Source organism: Syzygium oleosum, unplaced genomic scaffold (genome assembly GCF_021117445.2).
Source record: "Syzygium oleosum isolate NSW1041296 unplaced genomic scaffold, Sole_v2.1 Sole_v2.13, whole genome shotgun sequence".
Lineage (NCBI taxonomy): Eukaryota > Viridiplantae > Streptophyta > Magnoliopsida > Myrtales > Myrtaceae > Syzygium > Syzygium oleosum.
In genome coordinates this window covers 7498104-7513166 of record NW_026607497.1, presented here as the reverse complement: position 1 = coordinate 7513166, position 15063 = coordinate 7498104, and the positions used below count along the sequence as shown (strand labels likewise).

At 37.9% G+C, this 15063-nt stretch overlaps 1 protein-coding gene across 3 annotated transcripts in view; it reads right to left on the bottom strand.

Moving 5' to 3' along the window:
- The window catches only part of LOC115675883 (BEACH domain-containing protein B), a 39974-nt gene that overhangs the window by 10331 nt on the left and 14580 nt on the right, over window positions 1–15063 (bottom strand). For 2 of the 3 annotated variants that reach the window (XM_056317305.1, XM_056317304.1), the window contains exons 16-32: window positions 14600–14944; window positions 13262–13438; window positions 12943–13103; window positions 10812–11124; window positions 10293–10725; window positions 8548–8881; window positions 8215–8403; window positions 5699–5960; window positions 5364–5555; window positions 5061–5279; window positions 4794–4970; window positions 4166–4281; window positions 3054–3518; window positions 2698–2911; window positions 1058–1279; window positions 477–956; window positions 68–394 (exon numbers count right to left, since the gene is read on the bottom strand). In XM_056317305.1, coding sequence (XP_056173280.1) covers window positions 68–394; window positions 477–956; window positions 1058–1279; window positions 2698–2911; window positions 3054–3518; window positions 4166–4281; window positions 4794–4970; window positions 5061–5279; window positions 5364–5555; window positions 5699–5960; window positions 8215–8403; window positions 8548–8881; window positions 10293–10725; window positions 10812–11124; window positions 12943–13103; window positions 13262–13438; window positions 14600–14944 — 4626 coding nt within the window. The remainder of the gene's footprint in view (window positions 1–67; window positions 395–476; window positions 957–1057; window positions 1280–2697; window positions 2912–3053; window positions 3519–4165; window positions 4282–4793; window positions 4971–5060; window positions 5280–5363; window positions 5556–5698; window positions 5961–8214; window positions 8404–8547; window positions 8882–10292; window positions 10726–10811; window positions 11125–12942; window positions 13104–13261; window positions 13439–14599; window positions 14945–15063) is intronic. The other variant, XM_056317306.1, reaches the window with a different exon arrangement.

Genomic DNA, 15063 nt, shown 5'->3' with positions numbered 1-15063 from the left:
AACACAATCAGATCCAATTAAAATATAGAATCAAAAGCAAACATGTAATTATCTATAACCATCTAACCTTCCCGATGCTCCATCTTCGATGGCGCTTAAGATTTTTCAAATGTCTCTGATGCACATTTTCGCTAAGCAACTCTAAGCCATTAAAAGAGCTCCCTTTATCAGACTCCAAATAATTATGAGGGGGCCATTTTGAAAACCTCTGCTTTTGATCAAACTTAGACAAATCGGAGTTACTTGGCTGCTGAAAATCCTTAAAAGCAGAAGATCCACCAGTACCTTCCACCAAATATTCCCCAAAAAAATGCAGAGCGGTTTTCATTACAGCCAAACGCCCCGCAAGTTTTCTCTTTGGTGTCACAAGTACACATGGAGCCGAAATCAGAACCTGAAAATAAGGATCTAAAATGAGGAAAACTGTTATGTGCTTCCACCAAACTTTTGTGCTTGCCAAGTTAAACTTAACATACCTCATCACTAATTTCGGCTTCAGGAGAGGAGGCAGAAGAATCTACTCTATCCTGAGAAATATCCTTGTGATCGTTACTATCTTTTACGATTACATCACGTTGAGCCTCCGGAGAATCCTCTGGTGCAGAGATATTCTGCACACACACTTCATCCTCATTTTCATTTGGTTCTGCACTTGCTTCATCAGTAATTTTGCGCACACCTTTCAGCAAAAAGCGCTTCATTTGCTCAGGAATATGTCCCGCAAAACCATATTTGCTTTCATTTATGGGAAGAGTAGTTTCTTCTTGAGGCACAATAGATGGAGGATAACACAGTTTCTCATCAAAATGATAATTCTGCCTTAGTTTTTGTCTCCGTCGCCATCTATCCTCTGTTTTGTCAAGTTTCCAATGCCTCACAGCACTATTTGGAAAAGCATTAGCAGACCATGGACCTCTCTCATCAATCAAAATGCGGAACAGATGCATCCACTTCTCCTGTTGAAGCATTAGATAGATGATTATATACATTAGCATCTGGAAATGGAAAGAGATAAAGGAACAGGAAAAGACATAATTGATGTCCATTGTCCACATACAGCGACATTTTGCTGCTGCTCCTCATAACACAGCTGGAAAGCAGCTTTTCTGCTGTCATCAGAAGCATTAATGTTATTAAAGCTGCTTTGAATCTCATCTTCAAAAGTTCTACTGCTGCTAAGTTCTGCAGAGGATATCTCCTCGAGCCTACTACAGAGCTCATGCAATTGCCGGCTACGATCTGTTTTTAGAGCCTTCATATATTTTGCCTCGTCAGCAACCTAGAAAGGTCAACAACTCAACAAATTTCACAATGAGCAAATATGCATGTTATTTTTTATCCTTTAATGTCCTATTTAAACATAAAACACAGGCTGCAAGATATTGCACTCTTCAAGAACATCTCAAGCAAACTTCACAAGGGGTATGCACACACAAAATGGTTTCTCCAAATGCAGCAAGCAGATATCATGCCATTGTGTCGTCCGATCTCATGCTACATATGTCATGCATTTCATGAGTTAGCCATTAACAGGACATCTATGTAGCAAGCAACTGCACAAAAACATTACGGCAAAATTGACTGACAACATTATAAGCAGTCTTTTCAAACCTGGACAGGACCAGTTGGTCCTACGGGTTATCAGTCCGAGTCCATCTGGTTAGCATGAATAGATTTTGGTCAAAACCTGGTTTGAACTGGTAAAATGGTGCATCTGATCTAAATAACCTGATTTGAAGGTATGACAGTGATTTCAAGCAGACTTTTGGCAACACACTAGAGAATGCACTAGGTCTTGAATTACTCTGGAGATATTAGGTGGGGTTTGTCATGGGCATGGTATGGTAAATGCCCAGCCCATATTCTGCTTCAGATAAAACTAAATGGAAAGGATGTGGAAGATTCAAACAAGGGATTGGAAGGAGAACACTAGTATACAGACATGCAGGGTTACAGTTGACAGATGCACGAGTACGATTCAAACAGTTTCTTGTTTGGGTCATTTCAGGTTCTATCTTCTCAGGTACATATCCAGTCTGGATGCAGGTTAATCAGTTCTCTCATCATCTCAAGATTCACTTTCTTCAGAAACAGGTCAAGTCCGATTCTCATAGTGCTCAATTCCAGGTCTGCTCGGGTTTCAAATAATTCCATTTCAATATTTCTTCAGTTTCAAGTTCATCCAGGTCATCATAAAATACCATGACATGTCATGTTGCATCAGGTACATGTTTTTTTGGGCTCAGGGTGATACTAGACTTGGTTATTTTCAGGTTGAATTTTAGGTCGCTCTATGATTATTTAATATTTAGATTTTGTCACGGATTTAAATTATATTGGGTTATTTAGCAATCTGAGGTTGGCTCTAGTCACATTTTGGGTAGATTGGGTGGGGTCCTCGAGTTGAGTCAGAGATTGCCACCTCTACGGTAGGGTTCTTGGATGTATATGCTAACACTGGTGACAAATGCTTTAGATATTTTTGACCTTAGCATATATAGATCTGGAGGTCCAACCAGTTGGTTGACTAAGTTGAAGAGTCACCATAAAACCATACCAATTCTTTCTAGTCTGGGATAAAAAAAAAACCCCATCATAACATAAGCCTATAAAAGGCAGGGAAATAATGCAAGCAACTATAGCACCAAAACAATCCTCAATAATGCAGTGAAGCACTTAAAATTCAGTAACACTCACGGCTGCAAGCACTCTATCCTTCTGGATTAGATTCTGTATAGTGCTCATTTCTTTTGAAATGCTTCCTGAATTTGATGGATCATCTCTGCCAGCAATGCTTGTAGCAAGCATGGATTTCCCACAGTTAACTGTTTCTCGAATCACATGTGATATAACATGAAAACGAGCGCCATCATCCAACATACCATAGCGGGACCTGACAGAGAGCAAAGCCCTGGCAACCATAAAACAAAAGCAATATACTCAGAATATGGAGAAACATTATAACGAATAAACAAAGTTTTAAGGAAATTTGCTGATAACAGATGACAGCATCTGAAAACTAGAATCCTTTTGGGATGTATAAAGCAAAGTACCAGATGAAAAGTTGCAGTCTCGTCTTGCTCTGCTCATCATCAGAAACCATAAGACAAGGCAAGAGTGAAACGAATAGTTGTACACAACGTGAAGCCCTTTCAAGAGAAGACCTGCACAGATACAGAATCACAAGTCGAAAGACAATTCTTGGGCCCTTCTCCCCTCTCAAAAGCATTGCCCTATCAACTGATTTAGAAGGTTTTCCACCCAAAGCATTTCCAATCCCTCCCGATACAACAACAGCAGCCATTTCTGCAGCAGGAATGTTCAATGATTCAACCAAGCCCCGAGCTCTTTGGCCAAAAGATGGACCAACTGAGGATGATGACTTGGGCAACATTTTACTTGGTCCTTTGCCATTTATCTCACTGATCAATATCCACAAGTTGTCATACAGATTCCACCACCTATCCCCATCTATGTTATCTTCTTTTGCAGATGGCTGCTTGCCAAATCGTGGATTTCTGGAGATAAAACGAGAAATTAAAATTAAACTGTGAAAGCAAAACATCACCTGTCAATTTAAGTAACCATCTTACAGCCAAAAAGAAAATTAAGGAACAGTCTTAAATTTCTTTTTCTTCTGACAGACAGATATGTCTCTTTCCTGTTCAAGGATGTATCCAACTTATTCAGTTGTACAAATTTGATGAGCCATTGCAAAGCAGAATACAAACTAAGGCTAGAAACAAAAGCTGATCGATTCTGGCAAATTATACCACCAACTAAATGTGCTCTAAAAGTACCAATTGGATTTGTTGAAAGATCCTAGATGCCTAAAAGTCATGAATTGCATTCTCAATGGCACAAAAGCAATTTCAGAAACCCACAACAGATGGCAACCACTGCCTTGCATTCCATGTCTTTCCAGTCCACAAGAGTTCACTGACGCTCCTTAACCCTCACATCATTACTAGCATCCGTTAGTTTAAAGACATAGATGTAGAAAAAGCATGGCTCAAGTACTGCGACAATTAATTTCAAGACACATAAAGATAAACTATCCCCAGCTATAACCACCAATACCACCAAAAGCATGACTCTCAAGGAATGTAAAAGCAAATGAAAAGGTGACTGCTCCCCATGGATACAAAGCACGAAATCACCTCACCTTGATGGTTGTTCATCGGATGCTCCTCGTAGAACCTCTTGCAGGGCATTACTAAATTCTTTGTGACTGTCTAAATCTAAGGAAACCAAGGTAAAATCGGAGCTACTAGCAGGAAACTGCAAGAAAAACAACACAAAACAGTCTGTCATGCTCTATCTGATGTTCTCATTTAACATGAGTTGTTCTTAACATGTCCATATACTGTTGCCATTGCGAGACACATGATGCATAGGAATCTAATGAGGTACTTGCAAAGCACCAACACATGTAACTCGTACATATAGACATACTTAGAGACATTTTATTTTGAAGAGAAGTGTGTTTGACCACAATTTAGCTGCCTTTTGAATACACACATAAGAAAGAATTAACCTTTGGAGAATATTTAGACACAGAGAAAATCATGGAAAAAGTGGACAACAAGTGCCATACAGTAGAAATACTCCAGTCATTCGATCAGCATGGTGTCCAAAGAACGGAAGATTTCACATTCATTCTTTCAAGAGCAATAACCAGAGTAACCCCATGATCACCACAATTTCTATTCTTGCTTTTTTCCCTCAAAGATGAAGCTCTTATTCTTTACCGGAAGTGACAAGCAGAAAGCAGACTTCAACACTTTGCATACCGGAAGTTTGTTGTCCAGTTCTGATATAAGCATCTCATCAACCAGTTTAAGCAGATACAGTGTATTGTCTCGACATGGTTGGAAAACAAACATATTCTCCTCGGATGATAAATCCACCAGCTTTTGAACTAAGTCATGAAATATATCATGTAGTAAGTTGTGATGCGGCATGCCATCCTGGAAGAATACAATGAATCAAAGTAAATAAAACAGAGTAACAAAAAAGATAGAGAAACTATCCGCAAAATTATCGGTGGTAATGCATACTTGCTCTGAATGCATTAGCAGAAAATTCACTGTGTCTTCTAACTGTTGCCAGCCCCCTTTAACAGAATGAATATGGTGAGCAAGAACTACACAAAATAAGTTCCTCACAAGACTTTGTTCACTTCTTTCTCCTTCACCATCTCCAAGGGACTCTACTCCGTAGTTTTTCATAAAGTCAAGCTTAACAGAAGCAGATAACCACGCATTCCATCCATGTTCCTACCCAAAAACACAAATAAGTAGAGGCGGATTAATCGGAAGATTAAACGAGGAAATCAAATTATAGGCGTGGTTCAGAAGTACCATTAGAGCTTCAATATTTGATGGATTTGAATCGAGCAGATCAGTGAGATCTCTGAGGATTTTCATTCTTACAGACGCATCATTGCAGCCCAACAAGAATTTGAAAATGAGTACTAATACCTGTGGAAGAAAAAAATGAGAGCCATTACCCTTTGTTCGCTGCTTCTCAATCTGGTAGTGTTTCTGTAGCACCTGTCAATGTCACAAACAGATAATAAAAGTCAAAAATTATCCAGAGCACTTTAAGAGTCTCATTATACCCGATAAAGCATAAGGAAATATGACACGAAATGTATTAGCAAAATTGAAGAAAAAGTTTGTGAATTGCTGATAACCTGCTTTGGGCTAGCACCACCAAGAAGGACGTCGAACAAAGTAGCACATAAATTATCTGTCTGCGGGAATTTAAAGATTCTTTCAGATATAGCTGAGAAAATTGGTTGCATCCTTGTACTGTTATTTCTACAACTTTCAGAAAGTGATCTAGATCTTCCGACACCTAGACCAAAAAATCTTGCTCCTTTCTTCTCAGATGGTATTCCAACCAACAGTCTTCCGATAAACTGCAAGCCGAGTAATCTGATAGGCTCAAAGTCCCTACAACAAATTGGTAGAACAAACAAGAAATGAAGGCCAACAAGATGGTCAAGGTTTAGCATACTTCCGCTCAGTTTACTCTCAGCAGTCAGAATAATACAAGAACCAAGATTTTATAACAACGCAACAGCTTATCATGTGCATCTCCATTCCACGAACAGATATATGCTCCCAAGTCACATTCTTGAAGCTGAAATTTCTTGGCGAAAAACAAATAACAACTTTCCTTAATGTTAATAATCAATCAAAGCCCGTGATGAAACTGATTCACATGTTGACACTTCATCCTCAATATCATTCCAAGGTTTTCTATGAAGCTCTCAATACTATGAGAGGAACGCCAACCTTTTCACATAAGCTGCAGTGCACATTCTCAAATTACTGCAATTTCCAATGCCCAAATTAAGTTTCAAGACAACAATTGCACAGTAGCACTAGGCATCAATATCTTGATCTGAAACATGAAATCAGTTAGGCTATGGGAATCAAATCTAACTTATTCTGGGATTCAATGGAATTGGTTGAGACTAGACTCATTGAACTCACTAATATTGCAAGTTGAATTGCAAATTTGTCACTGCAGTTGTTTCAGGTAATTTCTCTCTTCTCAGCTGTCATGACTCAAAACGAAGCCAAGGAACAACAAGAGAAGCTGAGAGAATAAATTGCCCAGTGATTAGCAGAAATTTCAGCATCAAACATTCTAGTCCAAGGTCAGAGTGTTTATTTTGAACGACCTTCAAAGTTTTATCATAAAGATTTATTTCTTGAGGCTCAGAGACATAACGATAGGGAGGACATTTCACCAAACTTAACCTTCCCAAACGACAATTGAGCGAATATGCAACAATTATTGACTTGTCATATATTACTTCTTAGCATGAAAAATCTCGTACGTTATTCGGTTTAATTATTTTATCATTCAAATATGATTAAACATTACCAAGCACGAAACCTGTTTTTTTTAACATGAAATCATATATATCAGTTTCCTCAAGGCAAATACTTTATACAAAATTTCCTCCATGACTATATTTGAGGCAGGATTCCGAATTTTGTCAATAAGAAAGCAGTATTATGAAATCATACACATAAGGCTGAATAAGTTCCTGTACATAGACATATAGAATTGAATATCAATCACAGAGCATAACTTGCATTTGCACCCCATTAACATTCTCTAACTTCAGCTTTGGGAAGGAAGACCAGTGATTCTTGATCTCCTCCCCTTCTCTTCGATATCATTCATTTTAGCTACTGTAATTATGCCTCTTGAAAACATTTTGCAATCTCTTTACTCGGTATGCTGACTCCGCCCTACAATATAAGTAACTACCTGGGTTCAAACTATCTTTTACAAGATTCGTTAGCCTTTGCAAGTATTTAAGGTCCATTGAGCACTACAAATTGGTATATAAAATAATCAACAGCAGCTTCTATGAGGGGATGGTAACATTATTCTATAACTGCCATGTACTGTCATAGTACAAAGGACTCTGATTTTCCTTATATAAAAATTTTATTTCCTTACACAAGAAAGATGCCAAAAGTACTATTCCATAAATCCCACATTTAGTAGCTTGAAGATAATATATGAGTTTGCACCACTAGGCCATCCACGCTTCAAAAGTTCTAATTTTCTTATCAAAGACACACTTGTAGCATCAGGCATATGATAAAAGAAAAAGAAACTTGTAGCTTCAGAAAATGTCAGCAGAGTTTCCAAAGTAATTGTAGACCTTCATGTACACAATTAGTTAAATTGATTATACTTGTTAGAGGCTACCGAACCTTTTACAAATATATTAAATAACAATAGGAGATACGATAGTAACCGGAAGATCCAGTAAACGTCTTCCTTTTATGTTAAAAGGAATCCAGCAAAATGGCTCCATCCTTATGTAAAGAACAGGTGCACCAAGCCATTTTCAAGAGAGTAAACCAACTCAGGTTGGCACCATCTGTAACGTCATTCATTCAACTACAGCATAATCAAGGTCAGAATAACCATACAGAAAGTGAAAAGCGTCTCACACCATCATTTCACTTTATTAAACCCATATCAAGCTACTTTTGCTCATAAGCAGGACAACAATAAAAACCTACAAAATTATCACTATTCTTATGTCAAGACAAGTAAAATAGAAGAGACAAATTAACTTCCAACCCCAAAAGAAAATTACAATAATCAAGTTGTAAGCAGAAAACTGACTAAGAATTATAAGTTCAAATCCTATAATAAAGGTAGACATACCTTTTAAGAAGATTCACAAAAATGTGACAGCCACCAATCACATTCACTTGGTCGAGAAAGGAAGCAAGCAGTGGTTTCTGAGAAATAGCACGAATCACCATATGCAAAACATCCTCAATGCACGCCATGTCTTGACTACTCTCAAAAAAAGCTACAAGAGCTTTAACATCTGCTGCCGTAATGCTTTGCCTGCACATCCACCAGATACATCATATCAATGACGACTGCACAACAAGATGTAACAATTATAGATGGAAGACGGAATATATTGAATTATATGTGGCATTTAGAGATAGAAGACGCTGATTCAGCACAGGCAACTGAAGACCATACCTAAGACTCATCTCACCAAGACTTAACAAAAGAAGACGAATTTTGTGTATTTCGTCTTGAGTAGGTCTCTCTCCAACGATCTCCTTAGTAACAGGATGCAAAAGGGGCTTGCTTCCCATGGAAAATCTTGATTTGACATCCCAATAGTATTGGCGTACGATATCAATCACGTGTGGGAGCCGGCAGAGACTAGTAAATAATCTTGGATCATTATCAAATTGTTGGATGAGAAACATGTATAATTCACGTTGCACCCTATAAGCCGTATAAACCCAGATGAGAGGATCAAGAAATACCCCAGCAATAGCATCTTTTACAAGAACTTCTGCCAAACCTGAGAAGCAATCACAGAAAGTCAATACAAACAGATAATCGTGAGAATGTCAGCAGCTTCTGGGCCAGAGTACTGCAACAAGGAGAGGGGCATAAGACATATCACTAACCTATCTATACTTAAGCCAAGAGCAGATATGTATAAAAACCTATTAGAAGCAAAGACAGCAGAGTACAACAGGACTTTAATCACACACAAATTCGTAGCCATACAAATTCCACTCATCTTGATTCTACTCAGGACTTTTGTGCTCATACTTGAATGCTCTAGTCTTACGTTACTTAGTAGATATATATTATTTCAACGCATGTTTCTAATTTTCAGTACTTAGAACTTTTGAATCTTCTTTTTAATTTATATATGGACATCGGCAACATGAACATGGGACTATATTGGCAACACAAACAGTTTTATCATGTTGTTTCCCGGAACAACTAAACATAACTGAAAAATTGATAGGTAGCAATATATTCACACAAGAGACACCTTCAGAATGTAAGCAACAAGGCAAAAGATTCATTTGGGAGTTGGGATGGTTTTCTTTTCTTGCCCGAAAAGGAATATGCCACCAAAGAAAATCACTTCCCATGAAATCCAACATAAGCAACGCCAACATAATCATATTTCCTTTCGAAAAGCAGCATTTGGGACATTTAGGCGCTCATTTGGCTAAAGCTTCTATGGTAAGGAAGAACTTGGGTTCTGTAAATTAATGAGAAGAGATTGATACATGTTATCCGTCCAGCAATTGCTTGGTTTACTTGGAAAGGGAGAAACTTGAGGACTTTTCAGAGTCTAGAGTCTAATTCTATAAATACTTTGAACAGGTTATCTCACATCGCTTGAATTTGGGGTTTCAATGGGGCTCACATACATATAGTCTCCCTCCACCTAGTAGCTTAAGCTCGTGGATTGGACATTCTCCAATAATATTAGAGCCACGTGCACCAGGTTTATTTAGCGTGTGGTTCCCATTCTTCACTTCCATGTGCATTCTTCATATGATTTTAGTCGGGGTTTGCAAGTGAGAGAGAGTATTAAAGTGTTATCCTACATTGCATGAATGCGGGAGTTTAATGGGCTAAATATATACATATAGTCTCCTTCCTTTCAATAGCCTAATCTTTTGTTAGAACATTCTAACAAACATGAACAGATAGTTACTGGTTTCAAGTTTTAGGTTACTGGAAAAATAACTTCTACATTTGGACAGTCTGTTAGACTATGTCGACTTTCTGTCCATAACCTTGTACATGGGTATGGTTCCTTTCTCTCACACAATTTCTTTCCTCTTGGCAAGCTGTCATAAATATTACTGAATGAAATGAAGAATCATATTATTAAACTTGCATTGTAATAAGAAGAACTATCACCGTTTAAGTAGAAGCAAGAAGAAGTTTATGATACATACTGCAATTTGCGACAACATTGAATAGATGTTTCAAGGCTGAGAGAGTTTCCAAATTAAGTTGCTGAGGAGGAACTGATCGCAGCAAAAATCCAAGAATTGAAAAGCCAGAAAGAATATGCATCTGCTGTTGATTTGCTAAATTCTCATCCAACACACAAGCTATAAGTTCGATAATTTCAGCTGTTAGGCGGTCTTTCGTGATAGGAACCAGCAAAGCATTTTCAAATTCTCCACTTTCCTCGTGTTCATATCTCTCAGACTGTGCTATAAGAGGAAAGAAGACTGAGACGCCACCAACGCAGTATATTATCTGTTGAAGCAAGCGTCTTGAACATAAGTGTGTCCCAACCATTACAGTCGCTTCAAATAAGTTCCTATCCAATGCATGATCCAACACTGCTGATGCATTAAACAATCTCTTGCCATCACTAGCCTGACAAAGAAAGCCAACACCATTGAATTTGTTAAAGCACAGATAACGGAGGGTAATAGGAACTGTTTAAATGCAGAGTAGATAACCTGAGCATTAAGTCCAAATACAACTTTGGATGCAAGACCATCTTTAGCATCAAGAATCCCACTTGGTAACTGGTTGTTACTGAAAGGTGCAGTTTCATGGTCAAGGAACGAGTACATATAGCTGGGTCCGAGCAAATAGACACACTGAACTAGCTCGGGAGTTATAGCATCGTTGAACAAATAAACAGGACCAATCTGACCATGGAAAGGAAACAAACTTCTGGACTCAATAGCACCGTCTTCTTCATTCGTGGATAAAGAGACTTTTGCACCAATGGTACAATGTGTCAATTGCTCATTAACTTTTGCATACCTGAATTATGAAATCAGAAAGGACAGAAAAGAAATGGAAGTCAGACAATCTTACATCCTTGTATATTCACAATAACTAGAACTATACATATATGTGTCATATAACATACTAACTTTAGGGCTATTAAAGGGGGGAAAAGCATATACTCTGGTCCAATCATCAAATCTGCCGAATGTTTGAATTTTCTCACAACACACTAATATTTAAGTCCATCAAATCTAGTCCCGTTAGTCTGCTGTTAGAGTTTTCCATCAACATTCACATGGTAAATACTATTGAAATGCCCCACCTCAATTAATAGTGCCATGTGGACTGCACATCGTGTTCATCCAAAAAATCCAAGACAGACTCAATTTGTCTGGATTTAAGAAACAAAGAGCACAGAAAAAATAGTAAACCCTCGTAAAAAGAGAAAAGGCTCTTCCTCTTCAGCAAAAAGCTAAGAACCCAATGAGTACAAAACCAAGGGGACTAAGCCATGAGAGAGAACGAGAGAGAGAGAGAGAGAGAGAGAGGCTTTGGGAATGTGAGTTTGTTTTTTCAACTACTTATTTGCGAGGAGCAACTGAAACTTGAGTTGTGACATTCCTAGGAGAAATTCTGTGCAACTCAAGAACATTTTACAATATAATTTCTTCTATACATGTATTTCAAAGTTATCACCCACTAACAACAGCTTTTATGAATTACCCAATCCTTGACACTAAAAGTTGTTAAAAGAATGAACAACTTCAAATGAAATGAGGGAAAATAAATTATAGAATCAAATATCAAATATTAATTGACAGTGATTTTTTGTTTGTTCACTTGGTGGAAGGAGAAGCTTTTTCATACGGAGATAAAGAATGCAAAAACCGAGACACAGTCAGAATTGAAGCAAATCCTCTTAGCTTTCAGCAACTCTAAGGACAGTCAACAAAGAAAGGAATAGTTGATGATATTTACTAAAGAAGGAGCCCTTTTCTATTGTACATTTGCTTACTGTTGTTCTCATCTATTTTTTTTTGTTGGACGATATGAAGTAGATGTTTGCTTTTGAAGTTACGTGCCCATGTTGGAACATATAATTGGCATGGAGTTCGCATTTCCATCTGCTGCGTCATCCTCTCGAAGATTAACATTAGCAGTAGACTTGAAGTAGCCAGAATTTCAATTAAACATAAGTAGATAAGATACTTTGATAAAACTGAAAGGTTGGGCCAAATTCAAAGGTTGTGCCTAGAGCCTCTTTTTCTTAATTAACCCTTGCTTCCAACACACAATCCCGTGTTCCCGAAATGCTCTCATGCTTTCATTCATCCGCTACCATATTGATTTGCCAATACAAAGCTATATTGCCTCAATATTCCTAATTGACAAGAGAACAAGTCTACCCTCTCCTAACTTAGCATTAAGTAACATTAAGGAGGGTAACTTTAAAAAATTAACTTCGTAGATGGAAAAAAGTAAAAAAAAAGTTAACATATCAAATGGCTGGTGCAAGTTTTTGAAAGAATCACTGTGTAATTTAGTCACTGAGTTTTTAAAGGATAATGTCACCGGAATGGAACAACATTACACAACGTATGCTCGTTGCACATACCCTTTATTAACCAAGGCCCTTATAGTTAAGATCACTGGATATAACAGTAAAATCAGATCGAATGGTTCAAGAAACAGCAATTATTATAATCCATTTAAGTGGTTCAGTTTTAGGGTGGACAACATTTTGAGGCTGAAGTGCATATGAACAGGTCTCTCTCACACCTATCTCCATAGAAGTAAAATCCTACCCAACAGAAAAGAAGTAAATAACATCAAAATTGGAGGAGGCAAAACCTGCATCTATCGGATGATACAAGATCACCATCCAAGAAACACCGTAAAAGACTACCCCCCGAAAATGCTCTTCCAATGCTGTGTGTTAAGCATAGATGATGCCATTTTTTCTTGACTAGATTAACTTGCAGGCCAACAGACTGTTCCTTAAGGTTGACTGACTGCAGAAAAGGTGAAAAAGAAATATCAGTGTCAGCTCTGCTTGCACAAAAAACCAGAAAGTTTCATATTCAACGTATCAATATAGAATGATATCTCACTAGAAAAGCTAGTTAAACGCATCTTAAGAAATGACTAAGCCCAAAGGAGCCATGTCTACCTCATATATCAGCCTATCCTTTGAAAGTAGAGCCACACAACCTCTTCCATTTTCTGTGAGAAAACTAAAAAGACTCATTGCTCCATTTCTAGGAAAATTTTCAACCCTAAGCCAACATGAAAAGGAGAAGCCCTTATTAAGAGGCCACTGAATAGGTGATCTGATCTGGATACCCTGCTTCGAAACAAAAAGGCAAAAAGATCAGTTAATATGTCTGGATATTTAATATGCATGCTTAATGGCACAAGAAAATTGATCAAGCATAGATGAATTTGTATACGTTTCACACAACAGTCCATCAAGTTACATATTTATCTTTTCCTGGGCTATTTCTCTCTACCATGTCGCATGATGGGGAATCTGTGAAATGTACAGGTCCACACAATATCACCAACAGATCTAAAATCACTAGCCTGAATTAATCCAAACCTAGGAAAAACATATATTCATAAGCGACTCATGAAAGACACCTATCTGAAAAAAGTCCCATTTGAGCGGAGCTTGACCACAATTGATTTATATCCCGTGATAATGATTTGCTCTGCCAACTGACAGAAAAACTAAAGAACCGAGAGGAATTCTAGTTCTATGGATAGAAAATCCATCAAAGAAATTAAAGAATTCTATCAGGACAACTTTCTTAAAGCTTAAGTGGAAAGATATAGGTCTGATTTGATATTGATATGCTCTAATACTCCTCCTCACATGTAGGCTTGTATTTGGCCTAACACTAAGGGTAGAAATTAACTATCTTGAGGATGCAAAGGAGTCTTGAGAGATTTGAATGCAAGACATCATGCTCTAGTAATATGAAAATTTTGTGACAGTGTCAATTGCTCTAAAAGCTCAAGCAGTTAGATGAAAGTATGGTTTAGTATTTAAATGCTCCAAAAAGCATCAGATCCTTAGGTGAGTACTGCAGATTACCAAGGGTACCATCTAATGCAACTACGATGCTCACCAAGTGACACACATCACAAAGAAAAAGATGGTCCCTACCCATCTTCATCGAAAAGGAGAAAAAGCACGGAAAGGAAAACACAGCAAGAAGACAAATCTTTTCAATGGAAAACAGCCCGCCCATAATAACAAATATAGACCCAGCATCATTGACAACAAGCAAGTTGTTCTCTTCACCAATAAATCCAATATCATTTCAGTTCCTCCCCGTATGAGGAAGCCATGATTGGACAAGGACAATATTTCTCTCCTATCACATGCTGATCCTATTTCTATGATGGGCAGACCCATCAATTAGGCAACAAATAGAGTTGACAACCTAATCCATAAACAAGACTATTCTCTTCATATCTTCCAATTATTGCTGTATACACTTACAGAATCACTACCGCTGAGGTCAAAAAAAGCAGTCGGTCCCCTCTCACTTAGCATTGATAGAACGCTAGTCAACAGTAATGAACAATACTGCTGCCGGGCTCCAACTTTCTCACTGCGAAGAAGAGCAAAAATTTTGCGAATATCCTTCCCAGATATGCTGTGACCACCAATGACCTGAATCAACTGGGCAATCCGCATGATAACATGATCATCATCTTCTTGAGAAAACCACTCAAGAAGAAAACTGAGCATTCCCACTCTGACGCAGGAAGCTCGGTTCGAGATGGAATCTCTAAGCAATAGCTGATAAGTATTAAGCCCATGATGACGCAAAGAAGCACTGCTCTGCCCAGCCACAAAAAATATGGTTAGAACATTAATTACTTGCAATAAATGTGAATACAAGGCTATAAGGCTTCACAATAACAATGTATGTAGCCCCTTATTCACAGAGTCTGAGGAGA